Genomic DNA, 18,169 nt, shown 5'->3' on the forward strand with positions numbered 1-18,169 from the left:
ACCTCTGCACCAGGCAGTTGCTGTCACTCTTAGTTGCAGTCTTGATATATATACCACAAAAGAAAACATCCCTTCGCTTACATTCAGCTCCATAGAAAATTCAGATTAGTCTAAGTATATCTTTCTGTGATTCCAATAGAAAAGAAGAAAAACATTCCATTACTTGATAGTGAAACACACATGTGTGCCAGAACTAATAACCTACTCGGTTTACTTGCTGTTATGACAGTTTACCAAGAAAGGCGTATCAGGTACTTATAATACCACTGAATCCATCAAGAGTACCCACATTTCCTTCCTAAACAAAAACAGTTTAAAATAAATCCCTCCAAGAATCTAATGACTAATAAGAAAATGCAATAAAACTTATTTTAACATTATATCATTTGCAATATTTCTGGAAGGATATGCAAACAATTATGTGCTAATTATTTTGGAGCATGCATAAATGTAAAAGATACCTGGATGTTTCTTGCCGACATTGATTATTTGCAAATCAAGCCTTTTCTGTCTACAACTTAACAACAACAACATAATTCTGAAATTTGGCAAAAAAGAATGCTTTTTAAATCAATCTTACCTTCATCTATTGAGGCTTCACTACTGTATCCATCATATTCTGCAGACAGGGGGCTATATTTTTGCCTGGTTTCCCATACATAGTTTTTTTGCTGTCTGCCATCCACCACTGGCAGCCTGGAACTCTGGGTTCTAGACAAGGCCTCATGATATTTACCCAGTGCTTCATCTTCACTCTCAGATGATGAACCATGCTGATCTTTACTCATATAAGAGTTGTCTGTTTGAATAAAATACAGCAAATCTACTACAGCTCAAAACAGAATACAAGAAAATAACCATAAATGGTTATCATTGAAGATATTTAAGAAACTTCAATCAAAAATTCTGTAATCTTTTTTAAAAGTATCATCTTGCTGCAATTAGAGGTACTATGTGATTCTGTGATTAAGAGGGGTTTCTTTTTGGTACAAAACCTGAAGGATCTTTAAGCCTCCAAAACATTTGAAAATTTATTCAGTGGAAAACAGATCAATCTTTGTAAGGCAGTGCACACTGAAGTTCTTGAAACTCTTCATTAAGGAAGAAAATTCTCAGTGTTTTACACAAAGTAAATTCAGCACTTCTTCACTACCACATTTGGATACCTCTGATGCACCATCCCCAATTGAGCTTTGCTGCCAGCATGCAGAATGAAGTAGAAATGAAAATGACTTACAAAGAAAAGCCCACAAAGCCATTTTAGGATATTTATGTTAGTAATGCTCAAATTCATGACAACAAATGGCAAAATGTCAGTAACAGATGTTTGCATGCACAATTTTATTTAACTTTAATAAACAGACCCTTGCTCAATAACTGAAATTAAAGCAGATTCTAAGATATAGGGCAACAGCTAAAGGTGTTAAGAGGAAACTGCCTAGTTGATTTTCTAATTCCGGTTTAGCTACAATGCCCATGACAGTGGCTAACTTTATCCAGCTACATCGCTCAAGCATAGAGTCCATCATGTTTAGAAAATCTGGTTGTATTTTACTTCTGTAAAAGGAACGTTTCCCTCTCCCTTGAACAAGCTACAAATGGGTTCTATACAAATTCAACATGCTATCCTTAGTTTCATAGATCTCAAATTCTAACAGGCATTAAAAGAACACGATAACGGTCAGCATTATAACTACTCTAAGTGAGAAAGTCTACAGCATAGGACTTGTCACAGGATTTTCATTACCTACTGAAAACAGGACTCTAGGATGCTCATAATGCTGTTATTCAAGGGGATACTATTTAACGTGTGATCCTACTAAGATTAGTTTCTACTCCCCTTCTTCCTATTATGCCCCCTCCCAGGCCCTGTCCAGCCCCATTTCAGTTCCCATTAGTTCCTGTCTTTACCACCAGCCAGTCTCATTCCTCTTTCTGTCCTTTTGAACCAAAGTGATTCAGCTTACTCAGGATTCCGGCACTTGAAATCTGACTAATTCAACATGCACTACCCATCTAGGCCTCCTTTACAGCCAAGCTTTTTACTCTTCTGTCCTACTACAAAGGTCTTTTCTTTGCACTTTTATCAAAGCCTGTATGAGTAGCTGAGTAAGATCACTTCCTAGAGATACACCACTGATACAGGAGAAGTGGATTTCCCACATTTCAAATCATACAAGATACAGGAGTGCCAAAGCTATTTTTCCATACTGGAAACAGTTTTTTGTGGTTTTTTTTTCAATAATGGCTTTAAAAATAAAGCAAAACTAAACAAACAAACAAAACCAACAACAAAAGCAACACACACACACACATATATAAAACAAAAAAAAAAAACCCCACAACTTAATCTTAGAGAGAAAGCATGCCAAATTTCACCCCAAATCCTTCAGATTGGGAAAGCAATCATAAGCAACTGGAAGCAAGGTATTGAAATGGAAAATGTCAGGAAACCTTAACTGCAGATGGTGCTACCAACTTTGCATGCAATACGTACATAATGCTAATTCAATATTTGTAGGAAAACCAGTGCCTTAAAAGACTCCAGGCTATCAATTTCAATTCAGGCCTGACAAGTACACTGTATGGATGGCTCTAGAAGCAAGTTCCATTCCCGTTCACTTGTTTAGAATAACACAGTAAGTAGAACATATTCTAGCTGGCAGATCCACTATCAGTTTGCTAAGAAAGCACCTCCTTCAGTGCTACACAGAGCAAAATTTTGTGTCATATGACAGTCAGCAGGATCTCCATTGCTGTAAGTAAAACAGGGCATGCCAAGACTCAGACATAACGCCAGACATCAGAACCAGGTACATCATTTCATGTTTGTGAATACGATAAAATAGGTTCATTAGCCAAAATAAAGTACCAAAAATTTAACAGTATAAAATATATTAGCAGCATATTCAAAACAAGAGCTGAAAGATATGCCACCAAAACCACACCAGAGTTTGTAAGCATCCAGAAGCTTTCGGTGATATCAGAAACTTTTTCCTCCAGTTATTAGCATAAAAGTGCAAAAAAAGAGAGGATATATACTACTAATACAGGACATAAATAAAGACTTCTTCAGAGGACTTAAGAACCTACTTAGAGTTGAAACACAAGCTACTCATGGAAACATTCTTTTAAATAAACAATGCAAATCTGTTTCTTTAAAAAAAAATAAATAAATAGCTTACTGCAACATGAAAATAAAAAATACTTCACGTTTAACGCCTCTCCTTGACACTTGTCTTACAATTTTTATATCTTAATTGGGAACCTGCCTAAGTAGACAGCATATTGTTTACAGTATATATACCATTACTAATCTACTGAAACCTATTTGTTTACTTACAGCAAAGGCAGCTTTCAGTAGAGTATATACTACTTCACAAACATTGTTTCATGAGATATCAACAGATAACATCACAGTTTATCATAAAAAATACACTAATCATCTACTAAATCAAGCAAACAAGACTAATTTATACTTCTTTAATAAGAAGTTTTCAGACAAAGGAACAAACACAAAAAAAAATACTTTCTTGATCAGATTATTCATTTCTCCACTAAAACAGCACCTCCAAAAATTCTACGTTACGTTCTAAAAATACACTGTGAAAGAGTTGCAAAAATGCTAAATCTCACTTCTTGATCTCAAGTGTTCATCACAACCCCTTCATCATATTGTTTAAAATCAGATGTTGAAGGCATCAATATATAAGCTTTCTTTGTAAGACTATCACTGCCTTTAAGACAAGTCTTGCTCAGTTCCTTCTACACTTAAAAAAAATAAAATCACTTAATTGCCACTTGTCACTCATTCTGTCTTGAAATTATGTTACATCTGCTGGAAATACATTCTGAAGATCCAGTATAATGCCAATGTAACAGAAGTTCAATTTCTCCCCACTGTCATCTTTTCACATTTTATGCAATGTTTTTAAAATATGCAAAACAAATTGTGTAACAGAACAGGTCTTAATTTCCAGTGTTAATTAATCCCCAGTTTTCACCAGAAATCACACAAGAAAAAAGAAAAAAAAAAAAAAGAGAAAAGTCAAGATGAACCCTATATAGAAAAAGTTAGAATATAGGGGAAACATTTCTTAATCAGTTCCTTTGATTAATATTCGAAGAGTAACTAACTTCCAAGAAATATCAACATAATTAGGGAACAAAGCCCTAACAAAACAGACCTACTTTCCTCCACAGGAAACATCATTATTAAAGTGAAATGTGTAAGTTAAGTGAAAAAAGTAGGAAGTACCATAAGTTTCAGGAAAGGCTGAAGAATGCAGTTTCCTGACAGACTTCTCACCTTTTCCTGCTGTCTTCTTATTACACAGCCCTCTTGATTTCTTTGAGTTTTTCTTGTTATCTACTTTTGCAAGAGTAGGTGATGCATTACCCTCAGATTTTCCTTTTCTGTCAAAAAAGGCTTCAGACTTCCCTTTGATTTCATTAATGCAATTGGAGTGATCATTGTGCATCTTCAAACTGGAATCTGATAATTTTTGCTTCTGCACTTCAACACATTTTGTTTCTAAGTCTTGAGGAACATTCATCCCATGCACTTCTTCAGAGTCATTGCAATCAATTCCAGGAGAATGTGGCTTGACTTTTTTATGCAAGTGATTCTTAGAATTATCAGGTATTCTATGTAGGCAACGATCCTGTTTCTCAATAGATTCCTGCGTTGTAAATTTATTACTTTTCAGGTTGCTATCCTTCGATAACTTATTTCCAAAATAGTCATTTCCTCCTACTGCTTCCCTTTTAAGAGGTCTTCCTACATTCTTGAAATCCCAAGGTACTTCTGTATCTTCTAAGCAATCATTACTACCTTTGCCTTTTAATTGGTACTGGTTTTCACCCACAACATGGTTGAACACTCCATCTTGATTTGTGTCTTCTAAAGAACTGGGACATTGAATCTCCTTCTGTTCTGCAATATCTCTCTTGGCTTTCATATTACTTTCCTTAGGCTCAGTTAACCACGATACATTTTCTTCTCTATCTTGTGCTGGTTTATCATTCTGCATTTTGGAGCTCTCATCTTCTGCACGAAGGCCATTTATCATGTTTGTTACCTGTTCTGTTACTGAATCAGCTACACTATAGCCAACTTCTCCAACAACACTGGTCAGATCATCTACAGCACTGCTAAGAGTGTCCACCAGAGAAGACACAGAAGGAAGGCTCAGATTTTGGTGCAAGTTTCTGAGAAATGCCATTTTTTCCAATCTACTCAGCAGCAAAAAAAAAATAAAATAAAATTACACAAAGATCTTCTGTTTCATAAACAGATCAACTCCATTTCTTCAAGTTCTATTTCATAGCTATTTGCTTTTGCTACCTCAAACTCACTAACTTTACCAGGGGAGGCTGGCGCTTTGCACTTTCCATTCAAAATGCATTGAAAGTAATAAGAAAGCAGCATAAATAAAGATCTTGAAACGAATCCATAATCAACCAGCAAAATGACAGTCTTTCATCATCTGCAGCATCAACTAGCCATAATAAAATCCATTATTCTCAAAAGTAAGACAACTGTGTGAGGAAGGAACATGTATTTTTATTCTAACCTGCAAAGAAGAAGTTGTGAGACATTTAAATGATGTCCTTTCAATAATACACTTTTCACACTACAATAACCCTTTAACACACTATTTACACAAAAGCTCACATCACAGAGACTTCCTGACCTCAAAAATTGTTGTTTTACATAACGTATTTCAAATCATGAAGACTTGTTCTGCAGCAAAAAGAAATTTAAGAAGGAACATTTGACTTTCAGTCAAATAACCATTTCTGTCTCAAAAAAAAACAAAAAAAAAAAAAACAAAAAAAAAACCACAAAAAAAACAAACCAAACCAAAACAAAAAACCCCCAAAAAACCCCAAAAAAACCCCAAACCACCTGAAAACTCATCTAAGCCATTCAAAAAGGCAAAAGAGAAAAAAAGCCTCAAATTTCCCATTCTCTTCTCTAGTGCCTGTCTCTTCCACTCAAGACGGCTAACAAAGTCAATTCAATTTCTGCAGCCCAGCAGTACAGAAGGAGCTATTTTATTAACCCTCAGTATATTTTAGGTGGTCTGCTCTTCTCTCATTTATCAATACTATTTTCAAGGAAAATATTTAAAAAGTATAATAAGAACTTATTAGCTTGATTGATTTATTTTCTGATGATTTACATCTTTAAAAATTATTTTCCAGCTGAATAAACACCTCAAACAAAAAGTCAGTGAAGGATTTTAAAAAGCTTAGTGGGAAAAAAAAAATAAATCCAGTCACAAATTTACTTGAGATTTAATTGCATACAATTACAGGACATTAAAAACACAGTCAAGAGTATTCACACAGCACAAGAGAAATATCTTCCCATAAGTAAACATAAACTCTCTAGTTATAAAGCTGTTGATTTTCTGCAATTTGTGAATACAAAGGTTTTCTCCCTTCTACATAGTGCGAAATAACAGGGAAAAGTCAACAATACATTATTTCATCACTTAAATCAAGGGATTACTTGTGTAGTTCCGCAAAAAAAAAAAATAAAAAAAAAAAAATCTCAGGCTCTTTTAACTTGATGTCCAATAGAACAGATACTTACAAAGCTTATCTTGTGAATTCTTTCTTGTAGGGTATCCTGAATCAAGATCAGGGAAACCACCAACATTTTCAAAACACATCTTCTTATTAATATATAGGAAAAGTAGCAACATAAGGACAATGAATACCCCAACTGCAGACAAGAATCCAATTGCTTCAGGAGATACTAAAAGAAACAGAGAAGAACGCATTAAAAACAAAACAAAACAAACAAAAAAAACAACAGTCTTGTATAAGTGTAATTCACAAAAAATTCCATATTTGTTGCAATTGGTCATTAATAAATGCTACTAACACTCCAAATATGTATAACTGAAATACCAGTTTTTCCATTTGGCTACATGTTTAACACTGTTGAATCTCAACAGGTTTTATTCCTCTCCCAGCCATCTTTTCAAAGAACAGAAAATATGTAGTCTTAATAAGGGACAATTGACATTGTAAGAGCTTGCAGGAGGTTCTGCAGCAGTACTGGACTCCAATAACAAGACTGGGCCTCTGCAGAAAATGAGGATATTGTTAACATGCATCAAGGCTGATACTTCCAATGGAACACTTGAGGAAGAGAAGCATATGCAAGACCCAAGAGCAATCCCTTTTCCTGGGAGGAGCTGGAGATTTGGAGACAGCACAGTAGGGCAAAAGGGAAAATGAAAAAGGGAAGGACTGTGCTTAAGGACCAGCTGGACCTCACTGCTCCCTGATAAACAGGATTCTATGGCAGCAAGAAAGCAGAAAGTTAAACAAACAAACAAAAAAACCAAAACAACCCACACCAACCAGCGATGTAACAGTATTATCTTCGATATGGTACTTGTGCCACTTGAGTATAAAACAAGAGCTAAGGGAGACAGAGATAAAGCATACTTTAAACAAGGTAAAAGCATACTTTAAACAACTTTAAACAAGGTAGAAGAACCAAGGCTGAAGTACACTGACACGTCTCTCTGTATAAACTAAAGAATATGCAATCACTATGAAGCAGATAACTGAAAGAGACTTTAGGGCCCCTTTGGCAGGGATAGAATCATGCAAGTCCATCAGGGCCTAAGTATATCACTAATGACATAATGGTCAAGATTACTTACAAATATTTTTAGAAATACAAAAATTGAGAAAGGATGTACCAAATGGGACAAATGGGGAAAAAATTACTTACCTTATTATTCGAAAGAGACTTCTGCTAGGCACAGAAGAGTTATAAAAAATTTATTGGAGTCATTAATTCCATTGGTAAAGCCCCTAGCATTTTATGTTAGGAGTGTAATATTGTGTGTCAAAATCTTTCATTATATAAAAAGAGGCGATATTAAAGAAAACTTACCAGCAGACTCTGTGTTCACAGAGATGTAATGAAAAAGAACAAGTAGTAGCAACAAGGAAAGCCCTAGATGGATACAGGGGTGGAAGAAAACCAAGAATAATAAGTGTTCAGCACTGGACCCTAGACAGGCTACAGAACCTAACTTTAAATTTAGTCCTGATTTGAGCAGCGGGATGAACTGCAAGTGCCTTTACCAGGAGTCTTCCAAATTAAACTACTCTGTGTATCTGCCTATGACCTTTGTAAATCTGGGTTTACTCATCTCTGCAAAAGCGGTGACTGAGAAACACAAACAGTTCCACAGGCCCTCAATTCTGGAAGGGTTTGGCAGCGTTGCTTGCAGGATGATAGGGACCATTTTTTATTGTCACAGTGTTTCTTTAAAAACCAACAACACAAAAACAAAAGATCAAAGAAATGCACCTTTCACAGTCTAAAATGAGCTGGTTTGATTTGAACTTCTACTAATTTTGAGCTAGACATTCTGAAACATCTGAAACAGCTATCTGAAACAGTGCAAATACTCTCTTTTCTTTCTTTTTTTTTCCTTTTTTTTTTTTTTTTTTTAATCTCCATCCAAAGGGATTGTATAATATTCTGCTTAAATTCATTGCCCTCCTACCCAACAACTTAGAACAAAATGAACTTCCCAATAGTTTCAAACAACCCACCGAAGAAAAATTTCTGAAAAAATATACCAAAATGTCATGAAAAGGAGCCCTAAAGGAATGAAGTAGAAACCCTGATTAAACTGAAACTGGTGCCTCTATTTAGTCAAACTACAGTATGTGTGTTTCATGTTGTATTAGATCATATAAGAAGAGCTAGGAAAAGCATGAGCAACACTTAAGTCGGGAACACTTCCCTACAAAAAGCTGAAGGCAAAGCTAGAAATGATTAGAAAGCTTTGAAATTTGACCTTCATCTTCCAAACCATGAAAGTCCAAGACAAAGCTAGAAATATAAGAACAAAGTATGACTGTTAAACAAGAGAAGAATAGAACAAACAAACAGTGCAACTAGAGAGAGCAGGTGGGTCTTCAGATAGCGTAACAGAAATAGATTTATAGAGCTACAAATTTCCCCACTAGTACTTCAACATGAGACATTCTGCTGTTATGAGAAGCATCAAGGTGTAAAAGGTAGAATTCTGGTCCAGACCAGAGAGGAAAGATGACTATATTTATGTTTTCATTAACACGAACAAATACTTTCATGCTAATTTACTTGGTAGTACTTGCTACTTGGATTACCTGCTACTCTCTTCAGAAGATTGGAGTTACTACTTCTTAAAATCACTTCTTACAGTGTTGCCATTGACTTAAGCTGCCTCAAACTGAAGAGAGTTGTTTGTTGTTTGGTTTTTTTTGTTGTTGTTGCTGTTTGTTTGTTTAAGTTTATATATATATATATATATGTTATAACAAGAATAAGCAGAAAATAAAGACTTGTCATTTGTGGGGCATTTTGGGGGTTTTTTCTTTGTTTGTTTTAAAAACAGCCCTAGTGGAGAGCAAGGTAAATTTGGCACATCAGGCATCCTTTTTATCATCTTCAAGAAGCTTTCCTAAATATGGAAAAGCTTTGAAATTTTGAAGGAAAAATTTAAAAAAAAAATTAAAAAACAAACAAAAAAAAACAAAACAAACAAAAAAACAAACAACCAAACAAACCACAAAACAACTCAGTTTGCTATATCTTCCTTTTTGACCTTTAAGTCTAACAGATATAATCTCCCAAGATTGTGTTGGAAGGAAATACGCTCCACCCCTTCCCAAGACAGTGTATAGATGACTGAGAATGTCCAGGGCTGACAGAATGACATTCAGTTTCTTTGAGTTACTGATTCTGACCCTTATAGGACTAGAGTGCAGGTTGAGAACAGAGCAGCTTTCTTCAGTAATTTCCAGTTGTAGTATCCATCAACGACAGAGGCAGAAAGAAGAGGCTGCAATACACATACATCCAGGCAGCAAGAAAAGTGAAAATTAAATGGAAAGAGGCAATTAGGCTCAAGCTAATGAGGCCCAGCAAGGAAACAGAAGGTATGAGTTACAGTTCGCATAGAGCACACAGAAGAAGTTGTGAAGCGAAAACAGAAAAAAGGGCAGATCAGGTGGAAGAAACAGATAAAAGCAACTGAGACCACAGAAACTTATCAATGAAAACAACTGCTTTGTTACTGGAGCAGGTTGATCTAAGCAACTTCGCCCAAATTCAATACCAGAGATGCACTGAGCAGGAGTCTCAACTGTAATCCAGTAATTCCACAAGCCCATGACTGACAAAACAGGACAAGGAACATTCCCTTTAATTAGATTAACTGTTACCTTATGAGAAAAGTAGCTTGAAAACACAAAAGCTTTTTAATTTTTCTTTAGTACTGTTTGGATACAAATTAGTTAGAAGAGAGGCTGCACACAAACTGAGTAGCTCTCTATGGAAACACAGTATCTGATGACATCTTTCTGGAGCGAAATAAAACAGCGGCTGATACTTTGTAAAAGGGATAGGATGTAACTTTAGCTGCGGCCAGACTAATAGTGCATGTAAATCAGCATGAATATAATACTCAAAAATTATGTTGTTGGCCCAATTTGATTCCACATAAAGAATCTTAGAATGCTTGTTCACAAATTAAATACATCAAGTTCAAAGCCTTCACTGTAATAGCATTATATAGTCATTAAAAAAAAAAAAAAGTACTTCAGTTTTCCCACACATAAATGTGTACAGATTCCTACCTGTGAACGAATGTTTTCTATGTCACACTAATCCTTCAATTAATTTCTCATGGTTGAAGTTACACTTCAACCAGTTATGCTTCATAAACAGAAAAAAAAAAGAGTATGCCTCTATGAGAAATCTATCCATGCCACATTCATGACAGCAATTATTCTAATTCAAAACATGTTGTGATCAATTCAAAATTGGTTTGGGCAATGATTGTACTGAGAAAAGCATTTTTTAAGTTCTCCGAGACTCCCCACAGCTTCTTTTAGAACCACAGAGCAGCAGAAGTGCAATTCTTCAGTAGTCATCTTTCACATTCAAATTTCAGAAACGTCCTACTTTCTGAACTTCATGATTATCTCAACTCTTAAAGAAAAACAGCAATGGAGGTTTAAATTCATAACAACATAACAGAGCTTTACAAATGTGAAAGGAACAAATGTTATACTACAAAGCTATTAGGATTAATTGAATTGTTGGCTATGGAAAAGACGTAAGTTATACTCACAACAAAAGTATTAAATTAACTTTAATTTACTTTTGTTATTATCACTAGAATGATAATTATTAGAAAACAAACTTACCATCTCTTCATCCTAAATATTGAATCACCATATCTTTCTCGAATAAAAAAAATATACAACTGCTCTGTCACTTAGTGAGTTTTCTCTTAAAAAAATAATTATATATATAAATATAAAAGCCTTTCAAACTTTTCAGAAGACATTAATATCTTCAAACAAATATCAGAGAACACCAATAAAAATCCTCAGATGTATTAAAAAGGACACAGCATCATTAATAGGTATCCACACAAACTAACTTACACTATATTTAATATCTCTATTGTCCAGTCAGTTATTTCTGGACCCCTCACTCCTCATCATGCTACTCACTTAGCTAGTGCAGTACAAAGCTAACGATGCTTTAATTATTCATTTACAAATGCAATACTATCCTTTATGTGCACAAATTAAAGTAACTGGGGGACAAGGCAAAGAAATTCAACTGCCTTTGAGATCGTAGCACAAAAGCATTTGAAATAATTAAAATAAATAAATAAATAAATAGGTATGTTCATTTTTTATTCAGAAAGGCAGCAACCAACTAGAATTTAGCTAACCTGGGCTAAACACAACCATGGACAGAAATAGTTCACACAGTTTTGTGTTAGAAGACCTGGAATTCTTAACTACACTTAATGTTTCACAAACAAGACAAACTCCGTGTGGCAGCTGATGTTATTAAAATACTTCTCCATATTAAAATGAAAAAAAAAAAAAAAAAAAGAACAGAAGCAACTTCACCACAAAAACTGAGTAGTCGATGCTTGTGTTAAACTCATTGAAAGACTCAGATCTCAAAAAATGTTTTACTAAGCTTGCCAAAATTCATAATATACCTCCTATGCCTTCTGTGTCAGGTTGTATTAAACTTTCTTCTCTCATCAGAAACACCAGAATTGTACTAATTCCTTTTTAAGACTTCCTGATTCCTTTCACATTTCACCAAAACAAGCATCAGGAATAATATTTGAGCACACCTCAAAACTAATACAAGCATTTAAATTCCATCCACCCAAGTATTCGTAGGAGTTCGCTGCTGTTGTTGGCTTGTTTTAAAATTGTTTTATGTTTTCTATATAAAGATTGTGGCTGCTCCCTTCAATTCAGACTTGAATTCGCCTTCCTTCTGGAGTACAGACTTCCTAATTTAGGCATCTACTAATGGCTGTCAGCTGATTATGATAATGTATATGTCATAACGCTAGTCTTAGGCCATTCTTTCCTATGTATTTGTTTCTCCTCCATCTTACTATACAGCAAGTTCACATGCTCTGTCACAAATTATGAGCACATGCAACACTAGATACCTGTATTTCAATGTTTCAAATATCTATGCCCAGTATGTTAGCCAGTGTTACACAGCTCCAAGTGAAGATAAACATGAAACAACTGAATTTCAGTGCATTACTGGAAAAAGCACTTCCTAAATAATAATAATAATAATAATAATAATAATAATAATAATAATAATAATAATATTAACATTTTTTTGGTAACATTAACCTTTAAGAAGTTTGAAAGACAGAGTGAAATCAGAATGAGAGTGCTTATTTGATTTTCTATTTGGAATATGTAATATCCTTTAAAAATTCTATTTGTGTACTTCTCAAAGTAATACTGGGTAAAAACAGAAAACTGACGTTATCTGAAGTGATAAAAGATGCAATTTAAAGGGTAATTTATAAAGGAAAAAGAAGTCAAACACACCATTTAGAAAAGTAAAAACCAAAAGTGCTTGCTTACATGAAAAGCATTACTAGAATTACAGTATCACAAGAGCTACCCTGCCATAATACCAGTGTCATCTTTATTCTAGTGGAAAGCCATCTGGAATAACAGCAGCTTTATCACCATTTGGGTTATGTGACTTCATACTGTCTGCACTGATACAGAGATACCGTCTGACTTCTTTCCCCCACTACTTCTTAGCATCTAATTACAAGTACTAGTGTAAAAATAGTAGTTTTATTGTCTGCAACCTAGGATTTCCTTCATACACTTTAATTTACAAACAAAATCAATTTAGATAATTTTCATTACATTACTCGACTAAATATCTACCTCAAATAGAGTTCAACGTATGTTGCAAGTTACTGTTAGCAATGTTTTGGTTCAGAGTTAACTACTCATACATCTGCACAAGATACTTGCTGCTAATTTCATATTGCCTTTGCAGATTGTCATTTACAGGATTTTTCCATTTTTCTAAGTCACAAAGCTAAGACTATCATTAAAAGTAAATTTCATTCTGTGAAAAGGCGAATCTCAGGCTCCAAAATATTACTAAACTAAGAAAAAAAAGTTAGAACTGGTAGAAGCCACAGCCTGAAGGGCAGATTTAAGCTTTTGACAGAAATCCTGTAACTCCTAAATCCTGACCAGTGTTCAGCCTGCCACCCCTGCTGATTTACCAGTCCCTCAGTGTCTTTTCTCTCTAGTACAGAATCCATCACCTTTTAAGCAGTATCTCAACAGAAATCTCTGAAAAGAAACATTTTATTGCTCCTTGGAAAAAACACAGAACACTGAATAATCTTGATTACCTTCAAATACCACTAATCTGTTGCAATCACACAGTGGGTTAGACGCCAGTATTCTCCACATGGTGGATGAGAGAACCACAGTGCCTACAGACATTTAATGGAGCTCTCAATCTCCCAGGGCAGAAGAAAAAGGTCTAGAGACTTGTGGTGTACACCTTCATAGTTACTACAAAGAAACCCCTCCAATACTGGCGAAAAAGAATTACATCATAAAAATCTTTAATAAACAAAAATTTCCAATCCAGAATCACTAAGCAGCACAATAATTAAAAAGAACACATAGCAGAGCACTGTGCAGTATAAGCCACAATGTGAACGTGTAATATGGAGGGAAAAAAAAAAATGCTGGGAACTTAGAATTTGGATATAGCAAAGTTCTTGGCAAATAAAATAAAACAGTCAACTTTGTGCTTCCCATTTGGAACTTCTGTAGTTGTATGTTTCTAGTTATAAAGGGAGCCTCAACAAAAATACTACTTTCACCACTTCAGTGAAACGCAATTGGCAGCTCCACATTGAGATACACAGATGAGGATAGTTGACCAAGAAGTTAAAGAGCACATCATTCTACTTAGAATATATCTCTGACAAAACAAAAATTCATACCTTCTTATCTTTTTGAAATTATTATTAAAAGTGACATCTTACATTGTCAGCCAAAGACAGAGTCTCCTTGTAACTTCTTTCTTTTGCATATTAAAGAGCACTTCTGTTCCATTATTAGTCACAAAGACAGTTTGCTGAATAATTTCCTTTGTTTGCAAGACTGCTGCAACAATAGAAAGAACATCTTGCAAAAGTAAAAAGGTCTTACTAAAATAATTATAAAAAAATCTGTGCAGCTCAGACCTCAGTCAGATATTCAATCTACATTTCCATCAATTAAACAAAATCCATTACTGAGTTAGAAGTATCACTTCACATTCCTTCAAAACTATACAAATGAACAATGAAAGGTGAAAGAGACCTAAAAATACTGAGGTCATTAATTTTTTTCTTTAATGTCACTTCTACATCATATAGTCAACATTATATGTATCAGAATACATTGAAGAGCTCTTCAGTTACAACTCAATACCATAAAAATTCATCATTAGTCTCTCATCAGTACAAACAGAACTTGAAAAACAGCCTCAATTAAAACATTAGTACATCTTACAACAGCTGATTTCAAGTTAAACTAACAGCCTAGCCACAGGGCACTGCACGGCCCTGCACAAATATATGTATTTTTTTCTGGGTTTTTCTCAAGTTTCCCAGATTCTCTCATGTCCATAGGAAATAACCAAAGGAACAGCTTACATAAATCTCATGACTCTCTTAAAAATATTTGGGTGTTACCAGCCAAAAAATCAAAACATAAGAAAAAAGCCAAAAGCAAACCATATTAGAATAAGCAGCAGACGCATTTCAGAAAACTTTGTTCCTCTCTTCTGTTATGACAAGAATCTTAAGAGGCTGAATGAAGCAAATTAGTCACTACTAAGATAAGGGCTCCTCTTTCCTTAGCCACACCTTGAATTCACACTGTCAAACAGGTAAGAATTCGAAAATAAGTATATGTACAAACTGGCATTAAATGAAAAATGGAAGCAAACAAGACATTACTCTATAATACAATGAAAAACACATTTTCCCATTTTTCAGCTTTTAGAATTCAACAGTGCGTCCATATGAAGACATGCAAACACTGCAACCACTAAGCTGCATTAGACACAGAAGTCACAAATTTCAGTGCTGTAATACCAAATTTCTGAATAACTGATTAGACTTCTTCCTTTAGCGGGGAAGTGTCTTGTTCTATATTCTACAGCCAGTAGATGTTACATAATTGCTTCCAAATATGCACATTTTCAAGACACGTGTAGTATAGTTACATACTTAAAAGAATCATTTATTTTAAAATACATGCAAATTAGTTTTTGAGGTTTTCCAGATAAGTCTTCCCTACCGCAATCAATATTTTAGATATGCTTCTCAAATATGTATGAATCTGCAAAAGGAAACCATACAAGCAAGACACCACAGAAGTACTGCAAGCCTTCTTTGCAGACTAGAAACAGGACTGCCACAGTCCATCCTGTCTATGAAACCATGACAACATTTTGTGAAGTGGGAGCAAGTCCTGAAGAAGACAATGGCAACACCTTTAGTTAGCAAATCTGGGTTCTGTACTGGAACTGTATTGATACCATATTCACACAAGAATTCAGATAATTGCAGATATTCTGTAAGCATTACAACCAGTACTGGCAAATTTTCGAGTCTTAAAAGCTAAAAATAAATCTACAACCAAAATGAGTTTTATTTATTTCAGTGGAAGCATTGTGAACTTCAAAGAAGCTTTAATGATGATTTGAAATGAAAAGTCAGCTCTTGTACAACGTTTGCAGTTTCAGTACTGCAGCATGGAATACCTAAGAATATGAAAAGAATGAAGGCAAGCTCTTAAAAAATAAAAAGTGAAGTTTCACATGATTTAAATTTTAACAACTGAATATATTCAAAGGCAGAAATTTGTTTTGGGGGGCTTATTTTTACAGTTATGTCTTTATATATATATATATATATATGTATATGTATTTATGTACAAAAAAAAAGTTTTAACTGAATTATTTGAGCTAAACAGTGTGGCCACACATACCCTTGAAGACATTTATGGTCCCTTTCACCATTTAAGCATCAGTCACCCCAAGGTTCCTACTTTCCTAGCAAAAATCAGTTGGCAAAAAGATAATTGAGGAACAGGCTAGTTTCCTAAGCAGAAAGAAAACCTCATCACCGCCAACAGTTATATTTTACGTTTTATAAACCTTATTACACTACATTGCTTGAAAATTATTTTCCTTTGCATTATTCATTGAAGTCAGGTCTGCTTGCTTTTCCCTTTTCAGTACAGGACAAATAAGATGGAACATCCTGCTTAGTATATCAGTTGCTTCTTGATAAAACAATTGGAAGGACTACAAAAAGCAGGGAAAATGAAGCACAAGGTACTGGGTATCTTGAACTCTGATTTCTCACACTGGTTATTATTTACCATTAATCTTTCCTTCAGGGGTTCCACTTGGGCACTGTAACTACAGCCACTGGGTAGCTGTAGTCAGGTATCACCACCTGGCAGAAAGCATTAAAGGATTCATGTAAATAGCAAATGCAGAATCATTTTGTCAAACATACTGAAGAAAATGAATGAATAAATGCTAATCATGAGAGTACACCCCAGGTAACACAGTCACATGGACACCAGTGAAAAGGGAGTGAAGATATTACTTTGCGCTATACAAGTCACAGATCACACAGAATCACAGAATCACAGAATGACCTGGGTTGGAAGGGACCTCAAGGATCATGTAGTTCCAACCCCCCTGCCTAGCAGGGCCACCAAACATACACATTTACTAGATCAGGTTGCCCAGGGCCCCGCCCAACCTGGTCTTGAACACCTCCAAGGACAGGGCATCCACAAACCTCACTGGGCAGCCTGTTCCAGGACCTAACCACCCTTCTAGTAAAGAACTTTCCCCTAACATCCAACCTAAATCTTCCCTCCTTCAACTTAAAACCATTTCCCCTAGTCCTGCTATTATCAGCCCTTTCGAAGAGTTTACTCCCCTCCTGGGAGTAAGTTCCCTTCAGGTACTGAAAGGCTGCAATGAGGTCACCCCGCAACCTTCTCTTCTCCAGGCTGAACAAACCCAACTCCCTCAGCCTGTCCTCACAGGGGAGGTGCTCCAGCCCCCTGATCATCTTTGTGGCCCTCCTCTGGACCCTTTCCAAAATCTCCATATCTTTTTTGTACTGAGGGCTCCACACCTGGACACAGTACTCCAGATGGGGCCTCACAAGAGCCGAGTAGAGAGGGACGATCACCTCCCTATCCCTGCTGACCACCCCTCTCCTGATGGAGCCCAGGATCCCATTTGCTTTCCGGGCTGCCAGAGCGCACTGCTGGCTCATGTTAAGTTTCTCATCTATCAGGACCCCTAGGTCTTTTTCAGCCGAGCTGCTCTCAAGAACAACTCCTCCCAGCCTGTACAGGTGCCTGGGGTTCTTCCGGCCCAAGTGCAAAACCTTGCACTTTGCCGTGTTGAACCTCATTAGGTTCACCCGAGCCCAGCTTTCCAGCCTGTCAAGGTCCCTCTGAATGGCATCTGTTCCCTCCACCGTATCGACTGCACCACTCAGCTTGGTGTCATCAGCAAACTTGCTGAGGGTGCACTCCATTCCCTCATCGATGTCATTAATAAAGATGTTAAAGAGCACCGGTCCCAAGACAGACCCTTGAGGGACGCCGCTCGTTACCGGCCTCCACCTGGACATAGAGCCATTGACCACCACCCTCTGTCTGCAGCCTTTCAACCAATTGCTTATCCATCTAGTTGTCCACCCATCAAATC

General features: G+C 35.8%; 1 protein-coding gene across 10 annotated transcripts in view; it reads right to left on the reverse strand.

Moving 5' to 3' along the window:
• Positions 1-18,169, reverse strand: part of SYT14 (synaptotagmin 14) — an 84,185-nt gene that overhangs the window by 52,365 nt on the left and 13,651 nt on the right. For 2 of the 10 annotated variants that reach the window (XM_015857365.3, XM_015857364.3), the window contains exons 3-5: positions 6,605-6,769; positions 4,310-5,576; positions 581-799 (exon numbers count right to left, since the gene is read on the reverse strand). In XM_015857365.3, coding sequence (XP_015712851.2) covers positions 581-799; positions 4,310-5,225 — 1,135 coding nt within the window. In that variant the 5' untranslated portion in view covers positions 5,226-5,576; positions 6,605-6,769. Of the gene's footprint in view, positions 1-580; positions 800-4,309; positions 5,577-6,604; positions 6,770-7,927; positions 7,991-18,169 lie in introns of all 10 variants that reach the window. The other 8 variants (XM_085543006.1, XM_085543005.1, XM_015857367.3 and 5 more) reach the window with 6 other exon arrangements.

This window comes from Coturnix japonica, chromosome 3 (genome assembly GCF_054131305.1).
Source record: "Coturnix japonica strain WE chromosome 3, WE-NBRP24, whole genome shotgun sequence".
NCBI lineage: Eukaryota > Metazoa > Chordata > Aves > Galliformes > Phasianidae > Coturnix > Coturnix japonica.